Source organism: Acipenser ruthenus, chromosome 13, assembly GCF_902713425.1.
Source record: "Acipenser ruthenus chromosome 13, fAciRut3.2 maternal haplotype, whole genome shotgun sequence".
Lineage (NCBI taxonomy): Eukaryota > Metazoa > Chordata > Actinopteri > Acipenseriformes > Acipenseridae > Acipenser > Acipenser ruthenus.
In genome coordinates, this window is record NC_081201.1 from 23,039,319 (window position 1) to 23,058,341 (window position 19,023).

Here is a 19,023-nt window from a genome sequence, read left to right on the forward strand (position 1 = left end):
TGTATGGGTATACACATGTATATCTATCTCCATATATTAATAGGAGCAACAGAGTTAAATATTCTACACATGAAGTACGGAAGCAGTGCTCTCCATGCCCAAGAAGTGAGAGGTCCCTGCCGACCCTGCAGCACTACACCCCTGGGGGCACCCTTTGAACCCCCAACCTAAACCCCACAGTGTTCAGTGTCCTGGCTGGTGCAGCCTGGCCAGTCAGTAACTAGGTGGCCAGTATATGGTTTGCACCCCCCCCCCCCCCACCACCACACAATTTTACTTTGAAAAAGTAAAGCTGCCATTTTTTTTTTTAAATGTCCTATGTATTAACACCCTTTTTTTCATAAACTGTGGTTAATTTAAATTAGCAAACATTTTCTAGTGGTCATACTACACACTCACTCTCACCCTCACCCCCGGACTACTGAGGTGCTGAAGCGATGCCATGTCTGGCTTGACGTTCACTTTGGGGGCTCATAACTCAATAACCATTTACCCTGTGATAATGACATTGCATATATAGTCTTTCTTGTTGCTAGATAATATGTAGAAACTACAGTGGTTCAGAAGTTCTTACAATACAATATGGCATTTTTATTGTCAGCATTGCAATTACAGTGTATTTCTACATTTACCGTTATTGCATTAGCATCTATGGTCACCAATTGGTAATATGTTGGCATATTATTAAACAAGAAGAGCAGTTGTGTGTGTGTGTGTAGCAGTGGCGGAGGAATAGCTGGTACACCATAGGAGAGAGTGAGTGAAGACAGCTTGAATCCCATTTGCGATTTTACGCCACATACAATCTGATTTATTTTGTGATTTCCAATAGTGTATTTTAAATTGTAAATATATGCCTCCAAAACACAAAAGTGGAGTACAAAAGTCTAAATTGAAGCGGGCCCACAAAAAACCTGCACCTGGCCCATCTTTCTGTTCCTCCGTCACTGGTGTGTAGTGAATATTTAGAAGAGATCTTGAATACTTTGCTCATTTTCATCCACCATGGGGACCCCTCAGTTTGAAGCCCATAACTTAAAAAATAACGAGGGTTGAGAGCGAATATTCTAGGTACTTCCATATGCAATTACAAAAGAATATGAGATTGCGCGGAGTGCAGGATGCGCCCTATAGCCTGGATATAGCTGGTTCGAGTCCAGGTTATGCCATCGCCAATCGTGGCCAGGAGTTCCCAGGGTGCGGTTCCCCGCGCACCAGTGACTCCTGTGGCCGATAGGGCGTCTGCGGGCCTGCTGTAGAAGCCACTCAGATCTGTGTTGTCGGCACGGGAGTTGCAGCGGTGAACCGGGATAAAAATAATAATCGGACATTCCAAATTGGGGAGAAAACTGGAGTAAATCACTGGTGACGACTAAATTAAAAAAATTTATGAGTATGAGATGGTGCGATGGGGATGATCCAAATATGGTATCCATTTGGTGCAGAATGACCCATAAACGCTTACTGCTTTGTATTATGGTAAATGCATAGTGAAAGCACTGCAATACAGCACAGATACAGCAAGTATAGTAGTGAAGCACCATGTTAAACTGGTAAATCATGCCAATGCAAAGTACAGAATATGTGAAAGCCCAGTTAAATTCAAAATGATGCAGGAACATACACTGGTGCAGGCCACAGGAATGTGCCTTTCCAATAATCTTCAATCCTCCCTGGATCTGTGTATCAAATACAGCACAGTAGTTATTTTATTTTTTGCATTATTTAATGTAAACAAAAAAACTGTAGTGTTACAATCTTGTTTGGGTGGTAATTAACCAGGTATTGAAAGGTGGACCTCAAATTAAACTAGAAAGACTCCAGATTGAATATTGGCGTTTCCTGATGCTCTGCAGTGAAACGCTTCTGTTTCCTGCTTCGCCACAGAAACCATTAGAGAAAGCAGCGTATCAAGCGAGTTGTAAAAGTAAGGTGGGCAAGCCCTCCCGGGTGGACTAGGCCAGGGGTTCCCAAACTGTGGTCCACGGCCCACGGAACAATGACTGTGTATTTTTTTTTTCTATTAATAATAGCAAAAAGCAGGCGCCGGCGTCAGCTGTAACTGTAGAAAAAAATGAAAGTGTAGCAAGCAGAAATTAACAAATCAGAGCCAACAGATTACCTACTTGTAGGCGGTATGTAAAGCGAGAGCTCTGACAATAGGGCTGTGTTAACTTAAGGTCATGTTATCGCTCTGCTGGCAGATATAAACAGTGTGTTCAGTATTAATAAAATTACAATATGTCGAGTTCGCTACCAAAGAATACGTTTTGCAAAGTATAAAGAACAAAAAAAGTAGCTAAAGTAGTGCATTTGTACCGTGGACTCAGTTTTGAGGTGCTGGCATGTTTTTTCAATTGATGCTTATGATAATATGTTTTTGTCACTAATTAACTATGAACATTTAAAATATTAAGTACTTTGGTGTATGTTTCAATATTAACTAAATCAAGTTATTAATCAAAGTGATACATCTTGTTACATACCGGTAATTGATTTATTAAAATGTTTGGATACAGTACTGCTATTCTATTGATTAATGGCTCGCCAGTCGTCTTAAAATAACAATATGTTTTGTATTTGGTTGTACAGAGTAGTTGCTAAAAAGTAACTTATGCAAGGCTCTCGTTTCCTTCTGTATTGTGTGCATGACAGTTCAGCGCGAGGTAACGGCTTGATGTTTTAGTTGTAGTGTTTAGAAATTAGGATTTAAGATGTTTTTTTGCACGTTGTACTGGTTTTACTCAAAAGTGATTCCAGTTCAGGTATTTATCAATGGGAATAATAAGAGACATGCACTTCCTTGTTGATGACCAAGAAAAATAACCGCATTTTAAAAGTTTCATAACAACGTCTGTTTAGTTTTTGCAATTTATTTTATTTACTAAAATTAAAGTGTTTCAAAAAATATATATTTTCACTCAGTGTATTTTCTATGTGATTTCCATCTTTCACAAGATTTATTCAAATGAATAAAGGACAGTTTAGATTAGGTTTATTTATAATGTTACAGATTTAAACATATAAAATGTTTTTAATTTGACATTTTCCCAGTGCCAATTTGGGAACCCCTGGATTAGGCTACCTGTCCTGCACTGTGTAGTTCCTCCTCGTTGTTGGCAGAAGGTGAGGCACTTCCGCTCTGTGACTCCGCTGCCGGATGACGTGGCTGTACGGCAAGAACAGCACTAGCGGTGGCGGACTGTGAGAGAGACAGAGAGCAGCTCAAAATCTACCACTGACACAGACCGAGGAAGAAGAAAGGGGGGATAGCTTGAATTGAACTGGAACCCCGAGTCTCTTGAAAGCGTTTCCGAAGCACGATGGCGACGATCAGGATAAAGCTGTTGTTGTTGGTGCTGTCCGCTGTGGATATGCTGCTGCCGGTCTGGGCGGATGAACACGAACACACGGTAAGGAGAGCTTGGCCGACCTCGGTTGTGCAGAGGGGGGAGTATGGCTGACAAAATGTCTGTGTTTTAACACGTACGGTGCCTCTGAATTAAGGGGATAGCTAAAACGTGAGCAAAACCAGGTACAAGGGGATAAAGCACCGCAATTTGGAGATGTTTCATGATATACGAGTCAATGTTGAGGATTTGAAAGGTCCCCGAAACCTAATGCCTAGTTACTAGTGCACTGTCACTCGGTTTTCGTTTCTCAGAATACTTTAAAATAAAAGCCACACATCTCTAGTTTAATGGTAAATCTATGACTCTGTGCATGAAATTCACAATGACATTACAATAAAACAATTTCTGATGAAGTGAAGGTTAGTCTCTTGCCACGATTCTGACGGTGTATCCGGTTGTTAGGCCTGCAGCTGGACAGACTAGACAGTCTACAGTACATACAGGGATTTTTTTTGTTTTTATCATGACAAGAAACTGGTATTTTTTTTCGAGGGAATTTTATGAAACCGACCATGCACAAACCCTTCAATGTATTTATGGAAATTGTTGAACCCTGAACATCCCTGCCAATTAATCCTATGGAAACTGTTTCTTGAATGTACTGGCAGTGGTGGTACATTGAAATGATGTCATTTACAACGACATGTAAATCATGTAATATTTATATGGATTATGCAGACGTGCTAATGTTATAGAGATTTGCAATGTGCACAGATTTTAATATTTTGTTTAGTGTATCTGAATGACAAGGTAGCCTATATTAATATGTTATAATTTAGCAACCCATGCATGATTAGCCTGCGTATGTAACACATTAATAATTGCAGGTAATCAATTGTTATGACTACAGTCTGTGTGATCTGTAATACAAAATAACAAGATAACTAAGGTTGTAAAATCTTACTACCAGAGGAGAGAGTATACAGTAACATTACCTAGTACAGTAACTAGGCAATTTAGGTAGAGCTTTGTTACTGCAGCTAATTCTTTCTCACAGCAACCAATTTAAGTACACCACGTCTGTCGTTTTACATTCTTCAGCAGTCCGGTCTCTGGATCTCACCTATTTCTGTATTTCCTATATATAGCAACCTTTCCACTTGATTACTTCACTGCATTATGAAGGTCTGTTAATTTTTTTACTGTACATTGGTAGAAGTTTGACCAATTGTTTCAAAAAGTCTTGAGATTCTGTAAATAAAAAAATATGATCTTTTAGTGAAGTAATTGACAGGATATGACCTGTCAGAGTATTCTGTATGTTATAAGGAGCTAGATACAGATTTTCTATTCAAGGAGCGTTGTTCCGTAATGTTGTTCCTACATCCTTGCATAAAGTGACTTTCTATACACTAAACTTAAAATTCATTAGTTACTTCCACACCACAAATATTCTACAATTTTGCATTTACTCAGGTCAGCATTTAATATTTAGGAACATGTGTTGTATAATAACTCTAGAACGTGATCCAGTTTGAATCTGGCAGTGCTGTACTTTCTGCTTTAATACATATTTTGTTTAATTGTGAAATGCCTAATTTATTATTATTATTATTTATTTCTTAGCAGACGCCCTTATCCAGGGCGACTTACAATTGTTACAAGATATCACATTATACATTATTTCACATTATACAGATATAACAGTATTTTACATACAATTACCCATTTATACAGTTGGGTTTTTACTGGAGCAATCTAGGTAAAGTACCTTGCTCAAGGGTACAACAGCAGTGTCCCCCACTGGGGATTGAACCCACAACGCTCCGGTCAAGAGTCCACAGCCCTAACCACTACTCCACACTGCTGCCCTTTAGGCTGTAAAAGTTTTTTGCCTTGAAAAAAACACAGCCCTACTCATTGTGCATCTCAGCAAATCAGTACCTTTCATTTCCGGTCAAAGTAAACAGGCAGTTATCTGAAGATCTTGATATTTACAGGGTTCTTGTTTTTCATTCATCTTTGTAACAGTCTTGCAGAGAGAAAGGAAATTTGCAGTCAGACTCGCAATGTATTTTAGGGGGCTGATGTGTTTTGTTCTTTTAATAAGTTGTGTATTGGGAATTGGAATTTATATAAAAGTCTGGTCTTTAAGGGTGTGCCACATTAAGGAATTGTGTTTGTCGTCAATTATGAGTGTTTTTATTAAAATTCATTAACTTTGATTTCTGTGTCTCTTAGTATACAGATACAGAAGAAGTCGTCTTGTGGATGAACACAGTTGGACCGTACCACAACAGACAAGAAACATACAAGTACTTTTCACTGCCCTTCTGTGTCGGGACAAAAAGGGCTATTGGCCATTACCACGAGACACTAGGAGAAGCTCTCCAAGGAGTTGAACTAGAGTTTAGTGGGCTGGATATCAAATTTAAAGGTGAGTCAAAAACAAAATTAAAATATCTATGATCTCAATGGTAAGGATTTCAGTAAGATTGTTTGTTATGCCCTAATTTTAGTTCATCTTCATCTCCTGACCAGTTCCTTCAGCTCACATTGTGGGTGCGAACATTCTGCAGCCTTGGAACAAACATGTAAACACTGTTGCAGTTAAAAAAAGATAACTGGTGGTTCAATTATATCCAACCAAAGATCAGATCAAAGTCTGAGTTTCTCCAAACAACCTCTGTGTGTGTTACCATTATTGTGAACCTTCATTTTTTAAATTGACATCTCAATCACTTGTGACAGGTGGGGCATTTCAATATTCAGTCAAACAAACATCAGTGTTGCGCTTCATGTGCTCCAGGCTCTAACACCTCTGCATTGAATAAGCCTATACGTTTTATCCTGTACAGCTATGGTCAAAAGTTTTGCATCACCTAGAATTTTAGGATTGAGACATTAATAATTAAAAAAAAAAAAAACAACTTTATTAATGTAATTCAGATAATTTATTTAACATCATGTAATCGAAGAAACTACAACATGATTTGTGAAAGTCTATCAGAATATTTTGTTCTATATTGTGTTCAAATTAAAGTATTTTGAAAGTAAGAACATCTGTTAATTCAAATGTTAGTCTGAATTGTACACTTTAAGAATGTCAGTACAGTACTATATACTAGTATTTGTTTACGGTGATCTCTCATGGAACTGATGGCCCTAATGTATTTGCTGTAGTGTTGATCTATGCAAGACACTGGTTTAAATTACAAGGAGTATGTATCATCACTTGCTGTCTAGGCTAATGAAAAGTTGGTAATGAACAACTTATTTTATTTACGCAGATGAGGTTCTGCAAACAACATACTGTGAAATTGAGCTGGATAAAGGAAAACGAGAGGCCTTTGTTTATGCCATAAAGAACCATTATTGGTACCAGATGTATATCGATGACTTGCCAATCTGGGGTAAGGCTGTCTTTATTCTGTGTAAAACATTCAGTAAAAATTCTGTCTTTGTCAAATTGTACTAAATGTGTTTAATCTCATACTTGTGCAGGCATTGTTGGAGAAGCAGATGAAAATGGAGAAGATCATTACCTGTGGACCTACAAGAAACTGGAAATTGGGTACAACGGCAATAGAATTGTAGATGTGAATCTGACAAGTGAAGGAAAAGTCAAGCTTGTGCCAAATACAAGAATTGCAATGTCTTACTCTGTAAGTAGTGGCCAAATCTACAGCATCTTTAATAGAGTAGTAGGCTGTAGTAACATTAATCCTTGAATCATGATCTTTCTTTACCGTTTTGTTTTCTTAAGTAATTTTTTTCAGGAGGACCCTTCCGTCAGGGTCTACATTTGAGGCAAAGACAGTGAGGTTCTTGTCCAAAATAAAGTGTAATCACTTTCCACTCACATTGATTCCTTTCTTGCTCACATTGGATCAGGGCTATAAACCGCATCGGGTCCCTTGATTTCTCATATTAACATCTCCAGTCTGCCCTATATACATAGAGAGCGTAGAAAAAGATTCAAACTGCAGTGGCAGGCGACCAGGAGAATGGAAAGCAGGCTGATTAATCCCTTTACATACATTTGATTGGTGCGTCTTTGTCTCTCTCAATCAGAAAGCTTAGCAGGGAGGTATTTGTAGGTCAAAAAATAGGAACTGTACTGTATCGTATGCAAGGTGTACCAAAATTACAACATATTTATATATGAATACAAGATACATTTCATCTCTTTTTTTATTTAAGATAATTCTATGTTTGCTTAATTAAGCACAGAAAACAATACAGCTCTTCAAGTGTAAATTTAAATAAATACATTGCAAAACAAGACTAAAAACCATTTGTCCATGTAAGAGTTCTCCTTCTACAAAGTGTCTTTATGAACGTTTCTAAAGATGTATTAGATTTATTGGAACGTTTATTAGATGTAGGAAAGCAATATGCTCATCTGGCTGCAGAAAGGACTGAAAGTGATATTGGCCCTGTTGCCCTTTGCAATTAATCTGGAGAATCGCTTTTCAAGTTATTATTAAATGTTGCTTTGCTAATTCTTATTCTATACTATTCTATACCACAGCTTTTTTGTCACACTGATGGCTCCAGTTTTGAATTTACAGCCTTGGGCAAGGGGTGCATGTTACTTACATGCTTGTTAATAATCCATATTTGAGGGGCTCCCGAGTAGCGCATCCGGTAAAGGCACTCCTCCCGGGGTGCAGTATGCACCTTATAGCTTGGAGATCACTGGTTCGAATTCAAGCTATGCCACTGCCGACTGTGGATGGGGGTTCCCAGGGGGCGGCGCACAATTGGCCAAGTGCTGCCCGGGCGGGGAGGGGTTAGGTTGGCAGGTGAGTCCTTGGCTCAGCGCACACTAGCGACCCTTGTGGCTGGCCGGGCACCAGCAGGCCTGCCTGTATGCAAGTCAGAACTGCGTGGTCCTCCGACACTAAGTTCTGAGATGGCTGCAGGGCGGGCTTGCAGAGCGAATGAAAGCAGATGGCTTACGGCACTCGTTTCGGAGGACGCGTGTGCTCGTCCTCGTCTCGGTGTTCCGTGGCTACTTCTAGTCATGTTGCGTTTATTTATCGCGGAGGCAAACAAAGAGTACCAGAGAAAATGTAGGATTAGAGGAATTCAGGAACACTTAATTATAAACAAACTGTGTATTGGGTAGGGAGTTCTGTTGCAATTTTAAAAGCATAACAAATATATAATTAAGTGTTACATACATGGTATACATGTATAATATAGCTAATGGCACTTCAAACATTCATTTGTAGCCTGCAATCGTACATACTAATACAGACAAAAGTAGATGTCAACATAAGAAAATAAATTCCAACCAATATACATAGATGGCTTACAGTATTTTCTTTTTTTCTTTTTAACCAAAAAAAGATTGCAAAATGCACATTAAAAGAGTTGTATATAGTAATCTGTGGCAAAATATCCACCCAAAGGAGAGTAAATGACTAGTGGGGTTTAATTTTTATTTATTTATTATTTTTATAATCCGTGCCATCTGATTTTTACCCACATGCCAGATTATTATTTATTTCTTAGCAGACAGTTGTTATAAGATATCACATTATTGGGCTCCCGAGTGGCGCATCCAGTAAAGGCGCTCCTCGCAGGATGTGCCCTATAGCCTGGAGATCGCTGGTTCGAATCCAGGCTATGTCACAGCTGACCGTGACCGAGAGTTCCTAGGGGGCGGCGCACAATTGGCTGAGCGCTGCCCGGGTAGGGAGGGCTTAGGTCGGCAGGGGAATCCACGGCTCACCGCGCATCAGCGACCCCTGTGGCCGATAGGGCGCCTGTGGCTCTGCAGCGGAGCCGCCAGATCTGTGTTGTCCTCCGGCACTATAGGTCTGGTAGCATTGCTGTGGATCTGCAGTGCGAAAAATGACGGCTTGGAAGGAGCACGTTTCGGAGGACGCGTGTTTCAGCCTCCGTTTCCTGAGTCGGCGGGGGGGTTGCGAGCGGTGAGCCGGGGATACAGATAATAATTGGGCATGCTAAATTGGGGTGAAAACCGGGGTAAAAATAATTGGCGACGACTAAATTTAAAAAAAAAAAAAAAAAAAAAAAAAAAGAAAGATATCACATTATTTTTACATACAATTGCATTATTTTTTACAGGGGGGGAGAAACTATCAGTAAATGAACGTCCCCTCCCCTATCCAATGATATGCGTTTCAAGCCTGTACTGCAAAGTACGGTGGCCCTGTAAGACAGCAGCATGTGGCAGTGGACAAGTTCATTTTTGCACATACAGTATACCCTATGGTAGATACATTAAAGGTGAAACAACTTGCATATTTATATTATATTTTTTGGGCTCTTATGGAACCTTGTCCTTTACTTAAGTAATCTATAGCAGTTGTTATATAGCGCAGTTATAATCTTCAGTCTGTGTCTCCAGGCTGACGCAATGATTTAAAATATGTATTGCAGTTTGCAGTGGAGCGGCTTACAAATAGACAGTAACATAGACAAAGACTGTGTTTCCCTAACAGAACAGTAAATGCTTTCACCCAGTCTGTTCAGTGACCTCCAGCTTGCAGGGCAAAATATTTCACTGAGAGGACACTTCCATTTTCTGCATGCTGAGCTAGTACAAGCATATTAAATACTGGTTGTTTGATTGAAAAAATTGGGTGTAAATGTTCAGTCTTTGATAATTCTCAAATAAATACTTTTTGTGAAAGCGATGTAGGTGTGTTGGCGAACTATTTAGGATATGTTTTTTTTAACAGCTTGGCTTGAATGTGACTTGCATACAGTTGATGTAATAAAACATCTCTCATTTTTTGCAAAGCCACAATCCCTATTAATTTCTCATTTAAAGAAGCATATTTCAAGCAGTGTATGCAGAGTTATCATTCATGATTTTCTTTTTTTTTTTTTATATACAGGTAAAATGGAAAAAGTCAGATGTAAAATTTGAAGACAGATTTGACAAGTATCTCGATCCATCCTTCTTTCAACACAGAGTAAGTATTTCTGAAGAATGAATTTCATGGTCTGTCACTTTTTTCACAGACGTGAAATAGGTAGGGCCTTAGTAATGTACTGTATAAATGTAAGCGAATTCACATGTGTGAAACGCTTCTGTGAGCACACCAGTATGTGACACATTTTTGGTTGTGACGTGGTATGTAGATTGATTAGGGTTATACATGTATGAAAGAGATATTCTGCATATCTTGGTTGCGATGTGGGCAGTAAGGCACGTAATACATCCACATACATGTACGAAAGAGATATTCTACATATTCAAGTATGGAGACACAAAATAAAACGATCGCTGTCGAAAGTTCCGTTGCAGGAAAGGGTAGGCTACCTCTAATGTACTGTTTGGGAAAAATGATATAGTTGTATTCACTGAAGGTAATGCAAATCAAAGTGGCTATGCAAAGTTATGTAAAGCTTTGATTAAAATATGACAGCAAAAAGTGAACTGCATCTCTGCACCCACGGCACACTGGAAGGGACTGCTGCTTTTGCTAAATTGTAACCAACAGGAAATAAAAAATAAAAAAAAATGAGAGATCGAATTATTTCCATGTGAATAGGCCATAATGTTAATGTAGTTTTCAAACCTTGTTTTTTTTCTCCTTTGGACAGTGGGGTTGATTTTTCTTTCTTAATTTACTGTTATGTTTACACGGGAAGTTTGTCAGATTTTACACAAAACAAGGCAAAGGCTAGTGATGGCAGGAATATGAGAATTGGAGAGTGCTATATTTAAATGCCAATGTATTTATCAAACGTGTCTTAAAACAGCAGGATTTGATTGAATGAGTTTTTTATACCATGCTCTATAAAAATGATTTTGTATTAGGTGTAGGGCTGGCGACAGGCTGGCTGGTCTTAGCGTTTATTAGATTCTGCTGTGGGTACTCCATTATTATCTGTATACTGACTGAGAAGATGGCTTAAAGACGAGTACTGAATACGGAAGAAGTGCTTGAACTGTTACAAGATTTGGCTGAAGGAGATTCTGATGGCGGGATGAGAGGTAACGACAGTGACGCATCCTGGGCTGTCGAAACCAGCAGTTCCGACAGTGAAAGTGAAAACACCGAGACGGATTTACCTGCAGGTCAAACACAAGAAGTGCCCACCAGGGGGAGAGGTCGTGGCCGTGGCAGATCCGGATCCAGATCCATTACTGGAGAAACAGATGCTGTCCCTGCGGTTCCTCCTGCATCTGCCTCTTCAGCACCAAGGAGAACACCACCTGCTGCATCAGCTTCTCCAAGCGTAATTCAGGAGACGGGACAGTTTGCAAAATTATAAATGTGGGTGATGAGGCTTTGAGAAAACGCACATCAGAAAATGTTTTGTCTGAAGTTTCAGGCCCAACGCTGCACGCAAAACGAAACATAGATACCCCACTATGCATTTCTGTTGTTGATCTCTATGCAACTGCTGCTTCACATTCAGCGCTGTACCGTGGCAGAGGCACAGCGGGTACTGAATGTTGACCCCTGGGAACTGTCTTTGGAGGAATTACAAGCTTTCATTGCAATCCTGTATGTGTGTGGTGCATATGCGGGCAAAAACATTTATGTTGAGAGCTACTGGTCACAAGAGTGGGGTCTTCCCTTCTTCAAGGAAACAATGTAATGGAATCGCTTTTGGGAAATCCTGAGATTCATACGTTTTGAATTTGAGAACAAGAGCAGCCCGACGTATTACAAACAAATTTGCTATGGCATCAGAGGTTTGGGACAGCTTCATCACAAATAGCATTGCCTGCTATAAACCTGGACCTAACATCACTGTGGATGAGCAGCTGTTTCCCACAAAGGCACGCTGTTGCTGGACACAGTACATGGCCAACAAACCAGCCAAGTTTGGCATCAAATTCTGGCATTCAGCTGACATGGATTCCAAATACCTTGTAAATGGTTTCCCCTACCTGGGAAAGGACGAAACGCGCCCTGCTGGTGAGAGACTGGAAGACAGTGTTGTGCTGAGGCTGGTGGTGCCGTACTTGGGCAAAGGACGAAATGTCACCACTGACAATTTATTTACTTCTCTCCATTTGGTTTTGTGCAAGGAGTGCACCGGCAACACAATCACTCAGAGGGACTTTAATTTGCAGCTAGCCCTGGAGCTACGGCAGAAACATTTTGATAAGATACACGAAAGCTGGCTGGCAAATTCCCCTCAACCTTCAGCCAGCACTGCACCCACTGGCACAGGATAAAGGGAACATCGATTTTGCCAGGAAATGCCACAACAAAGGCAGAGATGCCAACTGCTACGATTTGGCTCTAACAGCTACTATTTTGGAGGTTCTGCTACGGTGCTAAGTTAAAGGATTATAACACTATGATTTTTATTAAATAAATAAATGATGGATACTCCCTGAACGTTTATGAAATATTATTTCAATACCATGTGTGTGTTTTCCTGTTTTAGTTTATTTAATGAATTAATGGTTCTTAAATACTACTGTATTTCACTGACAGTTTTTATTGTGGCATTTTAATTGACACACTAAAAGCTCTGAGCCTGGTTGCTTAGTCACCAGTTTAGGGGTCCTTCAGAAACAGCTACACAAATGTCGCCTTGCTGTCATTTTTCAATGCCTGTCAGGACCCAAATAAAGCGAAGCATCTCAGCATAGCTGGGAAAGAAGTGTTTGAGGCCATTTTACTGTTTGAAGACAACTGTGTACACAGCGTGAATATCGTGCTTACTGCGAAATTATCAGTGAAATGAAATGCAATGTTTACCAGTTCTGGAAAAACATGGAAACGAGATTCCCAACGCTTCTTGTAATCATTTTTTGCATAAAAAAAAGTACTTCGGAATGACCAGCGCTCCAGAAAGGCATCAAATGTACAACATGTTGTATCAGAATAATATGCAAACAAACAAACAAACCAAAACGTAAAATAACTCCAAACTGTACCACAGCAGAAGCAACAGATGCACACAAGAAGACTTTCAACTTCAAGCGTTATTTTTTAAAACCTATAGTTTTTGTTTGCTGTCCTGTTGAAACCACATCAAATGTTATGTAAAATGAGCATTTTTGTTTAGTTGTATATGCTGTGAAGTTTACCGAAACTTGAACCTGATGTTGTGAAAACTATAATAAATAAATGTTTAGATTAGTTTTCCCTTTTTCCTACTACTATAGACAGACTAATTTTATATTTGTTGATACTGTATATTAATACTTGTATTAAAAAAAAACAACATAATTTTCATCCCAGTCACTTAACACACCATTTCCCCCTTCCTCCATGATTTTGACCATGACTGCTCTGTGATTTGCAGTACAAATTTCCAAGACAAAATCCCAGCCTTATCAGTTATTAAAATAGGAATCACAAGTCAAACAAAAAAAGATAGAGAGGAATTTACCACAGAATGGTCGTTCATTAAAAGAAGTAGAGTGTCTCAATCTCACGTCTGCTGTGAATACTGCCGGACTGTGAAACATGGTGGGCATCGTGACTGTATCACTCACATAGGGATGAAGAAACACCAGCATTAAGCAAAATCTGACACTCGAGTCGAAAGATACCGATGTTAAGCATCAGTAGCTGCTTATTGCTTCTGGGGAAAATATGGCTGGTTTGCTTGTATATTTTGCATTAGTATGCTAATTCTTTGTTTTATTTCAATTGTGCATACTTTGCGCTGGAGCAAATGATGTTTTGGTTTTGAATGGATTTGAATGAATGAATGAATCTGCTTTGCTTCGTGTTTAAATACTGAGAAACCCCAAGTTTGTTGTATACTGCTTGAGTGCAATGGGATTGAAGTACCGTTCCTATCGTTTTTTATTTAATGGGTAGATTTCTGTGTGAGCACTTATTATGACAGCCCCACAATAGTAGGGTAATGTGTGTGTATATATATATATATATATATATATATATAAATTTTATTGAATTTTTATAGAGGGCATGGGCAGTATTTACTGTAAATAGGCAGTTGATTAAAAAGAGTGGGGGACTGTACCCTACCGTTACTGCTGCTAATGAGAAATTATGGTAGCTAAATAATTGTTCTTTGAGAGGTCTGGTTGTCAAAATGTAAAAAAAAAAAAAATCAGATAATGTTTAATAAAAAAAAATATGTATGTAGTTAAAACATGATGTATACGATACTATTATTGATATACATCTATTTGATTTGTTTTATTAATGTGTGTGTATCTGTAATAAAACTACATTTGAGAAAAATAAAATGAAAAATTCAAAGGAATTTCACGAGGCTCTATGTATAACCCATTGTGACGTGATTATTTATTTTTTTAGATTCATTGGTTTTCGATCTTCAATTCCTTCATGATGGTTATTTTTCTGGTGGGCTTGGTTTCCATGATTCTGATGAGAACGTTACGGAAAGATTATGCAAGATACAGCAAAGAGGAAGAGATGGATGATATGGTCAGTGTATTTACAAATTAATTTCATGTACTGCATGATGAAGATTAGGGTTTGAATCTTTTGAGACAATGGTACCTTTTTTTCTTTTGTTTAATCCATATACAGTACCTGCTTATTTGGCTTGCAATGCTCAGTGTGTGTTCACTAGTGATCTGTTAATAATGGCTCTAATACTAATTCTCCTAAAAGCACACTGTGTTTGGTTCCTGACTCAGGATCGGGATCTGGGGGATGAGTATGGATGGAAGCAGGTTCATGGAGATGTTTTCAGGCCATCTGGCCACCCCCTCATGTTCTCATCTCTGATTGGGTCTGGCTGCCAAATCTTTTCAGTCTCCATGATTGTTATTATTGTAGCAATGATTGAGGATCTGTATACTGAGTAAGTATAAAAGTCTTTTAACATTTATGCATATTACTATTCTGTGAACTTTACTCTAGTAACACTATCTCAAGGACTTGTCTTGTTGTATTACTATTAAATATACTGTTGATGTTGCACATTGTTTCATAGCAAACCGAATATTTTTTGTCTTTTTAATGTAATTTTTTTTTGTAGCATGTTTGTTTCCTTGATATCACACCCACAGCAAACACTAAGGGATGGTGGATGGCGGATGAGGGATGAACTGATAAATTAATTTACAAACCACAACAGTTAAATACGAATTAATTTAAACCAAGTCATACATACTGCAATTATGAACACATTTTATATTTAGCAAACATGTATTTTCCTTTAAAAACGTTCTTTTAGATCTGGTACTACAGTAGTAAAATAAATCTGTTTGCAGGGCTTGCTTTCAAATAGTTTTGCAGTTTTGTGGTCATTTTACTGGATGAGTCACCACCTCTTCAGCGCCTTCTTTCTAGTCCTGTCAGTAACCAACCAGTTGCTTCCCAGAATGACTGACATATATACATATAACAGTATTATATCAAATTATAAATATTAATAAAATAATTTCAAATACATTTGAAAATTCTGAAAAAAGCTGGCATCCCAGATGCGAGCACATGTGACATTTGAATTACAAAACTACTCCTTGAAACAACACTTTGGAAAATGTCCTTTAAAAAAAACAAAACAAAAAAAAAAACACGCAAAGTAAACTTTAAAAAATAGTATTACTTCGCTCCCAAACAAGCGGTGCATTTGTTTTCAGGCACATTTTTGCATGAAATATTATCAAACAAACCTAACTGGCAGTCTTTGCAATGAGCCCAGTGTGAATAGGCTGACCACTTTGTGGAGAGCAGCAGTCAAGACAAATTCAGGCAGCTGTTTGCTCAGTTGGAACGGCAAATTAGCCCAATCAACCCCATTGACCTTGATCTGGGTGTGATCACCTACTTACTGTAGAGAGCTCAATCATACACATCAAATTAACTATTTATGGAGCTGTAGTTGTTTAGAAAGCTCCATCACATAAAATCAGAATGCATTGTGAAAGTGAAGCTCTATAGATTCTTTAACAAATCTCATACCAGAACAAATCAATGATGAGTTTGTATAATGCACTGGTGCAACAATTCTGGTTACAGCATTACAAAAAATAATTCTGGAGTAAGTCCAGGGAATAGCAACTAGTCCAATTCCATGGCTAAACTGATAGGTTGAGGGAACTGAATGTTAGCCAAAACAAAGAAGGATTTAGGGCTAAAGTTTTGAAATCCTGAAAGGAGTTGATGAATTTAACCATAGTCATTATTTCAAACACAGCACAGAGACCAGGACTAGAGGACACAGTGGGAAGTGTAAGGAATGGGTTATCAAGCCACATGCTTTTTTTGTATCCTTTAAGAGCCGATTACAGACATTACTGAGGTGTAGTTCTAAAACAAGTCGCTAGTTGGCAGGATCTGCTGTCAGTAGAATTAGTCTTATTTTTATGTCCAGATTAAAAAATTAGTTTATGCACATGCTAGCTGATTGCAAATTATTATTTTTTTTGCTTAAATGTGTATACATTTAATATGTTGTTCCCTGTCTTGTGGTCCTTTTAATCAATCTTGTTCTAAAATTAAAAGGCAAAGGAAATCGTATTTGAAAAGTTGAAACTAGGGGGATGGCTTTCTGCACTATTATACTATTGTAGTCAGCACACCAGATAAGCTGCATACTGGGTGTTTTACACATTGAAAAAATATGAATTACGCATGATATTTAAATATAAATATCGTGCTGTACAGCTTGAGTCCGCATGTCATCAAGCTTCGTGTACTTTGGTAGTTCCTGGGTCTCATGAAGAAGCTAGAGAATGAATCGCAGAAATACCGGGACAGCTACAAGTAATTGCAGCCTGCTTGTGAATTGCCACAAACACTTGACCATTGAGTCTGGGTTTTCAATGCAATCCAAAACAAACAAAAAACAAAGAAAAACTACTTGCTTGTAATGCGTGGTTCTGGCTAGCTTAAAAGGCAATTCTATATAATAAATACAATGTTCTGGAGTCGGGATGCTTTATATTGCTGTAGCAAGGCGATTTAATAAGGATTAAAATATTATTGTTTCTTTATAAACATATACTAGGTGCATGCAGGTCTTTTGTTCAGTAGATTCCATCTGCAGTATTGGAATTACAATAATATGTGTTCTATTTCCTTCACAGTTATATTGTTTGTGGTCAGTAAAGCAAATATGAATAATTTAGTTTTTTATTGTAAGACCAAGTTTTTGTGCAGTAGTTCAAAGTAACATTACAGTTCAAATGTAAAGCTGCAGTTAATGCATACCCCAGAAGTTAGCATTAAGGTATGTACAGTATTTATTGAAAGTATTCATGACTTCAAGGTAATGCTGCATGTTACTCAGTGTCTAAATTATTGAGTAAATTACTCAAGGTCATGCAATGCATACATAGACTCATTTAGTTGTAGACCAACCATTTTTATAACTATATAAATTGTGTAACCCATTAACCCTCCAGTAATTCATACCCGGCGCTTCTTAGCCCATCTGTAAATTACTGAAGCTAACCACCAGGGGGCAGTAAGAGTACTTGTGGGGACAGTGTGAACTGTATTTCATGCAATTTCCATTTACACATGTCTACTGATGAATTATATTCAGCTTGGCAGCCATATATATATCCCTGTATGTACTAAGACATACATTTCTTGATGGTTAGGTGACTTTTCTGTCTATTTTAGTTTTGTTTGAAAACCAGTAAAGAAAATATTTAAAAAAAGAAAAAATGCAAACTGCAGTTTCAGGACAGCTATGTTTACATTTTAAACCACTGCGTAGTCATTCTGAAAGTGGGCTGAATTACACTGTTTAATTCCTTATAAATGTATTCTCACTTGCTCCCCTAGCCGTTTTTAGGTTAACCTAACATTTCTTGTTAAAGTTCTAATTTTTATTCTTTGATCCACTTGCTTCCCTTGCAGGAGAGGATCAATGCTTAGTACTGCTATTTTTGTCTATGCTGCAACATCACCAGTAAATGGTTATTTTGGAGGAAGCTTGTATGCTAAACAAGGAGGTAAGTTTATTGTACTTATTAATTTTACTGACACCTAATTTGGATTCTGCCGAGTCAACGCCCCCGTTTTGAATGATCAACTTTTAGCTGATAGTTACATTTTCACCATTTATTTCCATTTTTTAATAACCACGCGCAAATAAAGTATGAGGGGAAATATTGCTTCTCATGTGAAATAGAAAGAACTTCCTAGAAGTAGTTGCTCTGTGCATTACTGCGTGACCTGTGCTGTGCTCTACCATGCTACCCCACACCCACCACACACACACACACACACACACTTTTGCCTTAATGACAGCTTTACGGCCCCTGAGCGTTGACTCGGCAGAGCACGGTATATATCCAGTGTTGACGACTTCACTTAGAGGTAAGGAAATGAATGTGCTAATAAATAGCTATGCTTCATGCAAAATGTATTCCAAGTTCAAAGTTGGTATGTATTCTATTTAAGAAAGTATATTGAACAGTTTTCTTAAATCGTTAATCATCCAGGGTGCATCTTGCACAATGGTTTATCTATATATATATATATATATATATATATATATATATATATATATGTAATAAAATAATGTGTGAGCTCCATTGTACTGGATTCCTGTCATGGGCTATTGACACCAAAAGCTCCCAGTTATACCTGGAATGGGTTGATGTTTATATAAAACCACACAGGTCCTCTGGTGTTCAAGCAGTTTAAAACTCAACATAACAAAAAAATTGAGACAAATCCTGCAAACATCAATATGCATATCAACATTAATTTATTTGCGAATTGATTTTACTGGGTTCATTTCA

The 19,023-nt window shown here is 38.1% G+C and overlaps 1 protein-coding gene across 1 annotated transcript in view; it reads left to right on the top strand.

The window, feature by feature from the left end:
* Positions 1 to 3,055: 3,055 nt before the first annotated feature.
* Positions 3,056 to 19,023, top strand: part of LOC117418377 (transmembrane 9 superfamily member 3-like) — a 29,681-nt gene continuing 13,713 nt past the window's right edge. Inside the window, exons 1-8 of the mRNA XM_034031344.3 lie at positions 3,056 to 3,413; positions 5,595 to 5,790; positions 6,644 to 6,766; positions 6,858 to 7,018; positions 10,232 to 10,309; positions 14,606 to 14,737; positions 14,953 to 15,119; positions 18,134 to 18,228. Of these exons, the coding sequence (XP_033887235.1) occupies positions 3,324 to 3,413; positions 5,595 to 5,790; positions 6,644 to 6,766; positions 6,858 to 7,018; positions 10,232 to 10,309; positions 14,606 to 14,737; positions 14,953 to 15,119; positions 18,134 to 18,228 (1,042 nt within the window). The 5' untranslated portion in view covers positions 3,056 to 3,323. The remainder of the gene's footprint in view (positions 3,414 to 5,594; positions 5,791 to 6,643; positions 6,767 to 6,857; positions 7,019 to 10,231; positions 10,310 to 14,605; positions 14,738 to 14,952; positions 15,120 to 18,133; positions 18,229 to 19,023) is intronic.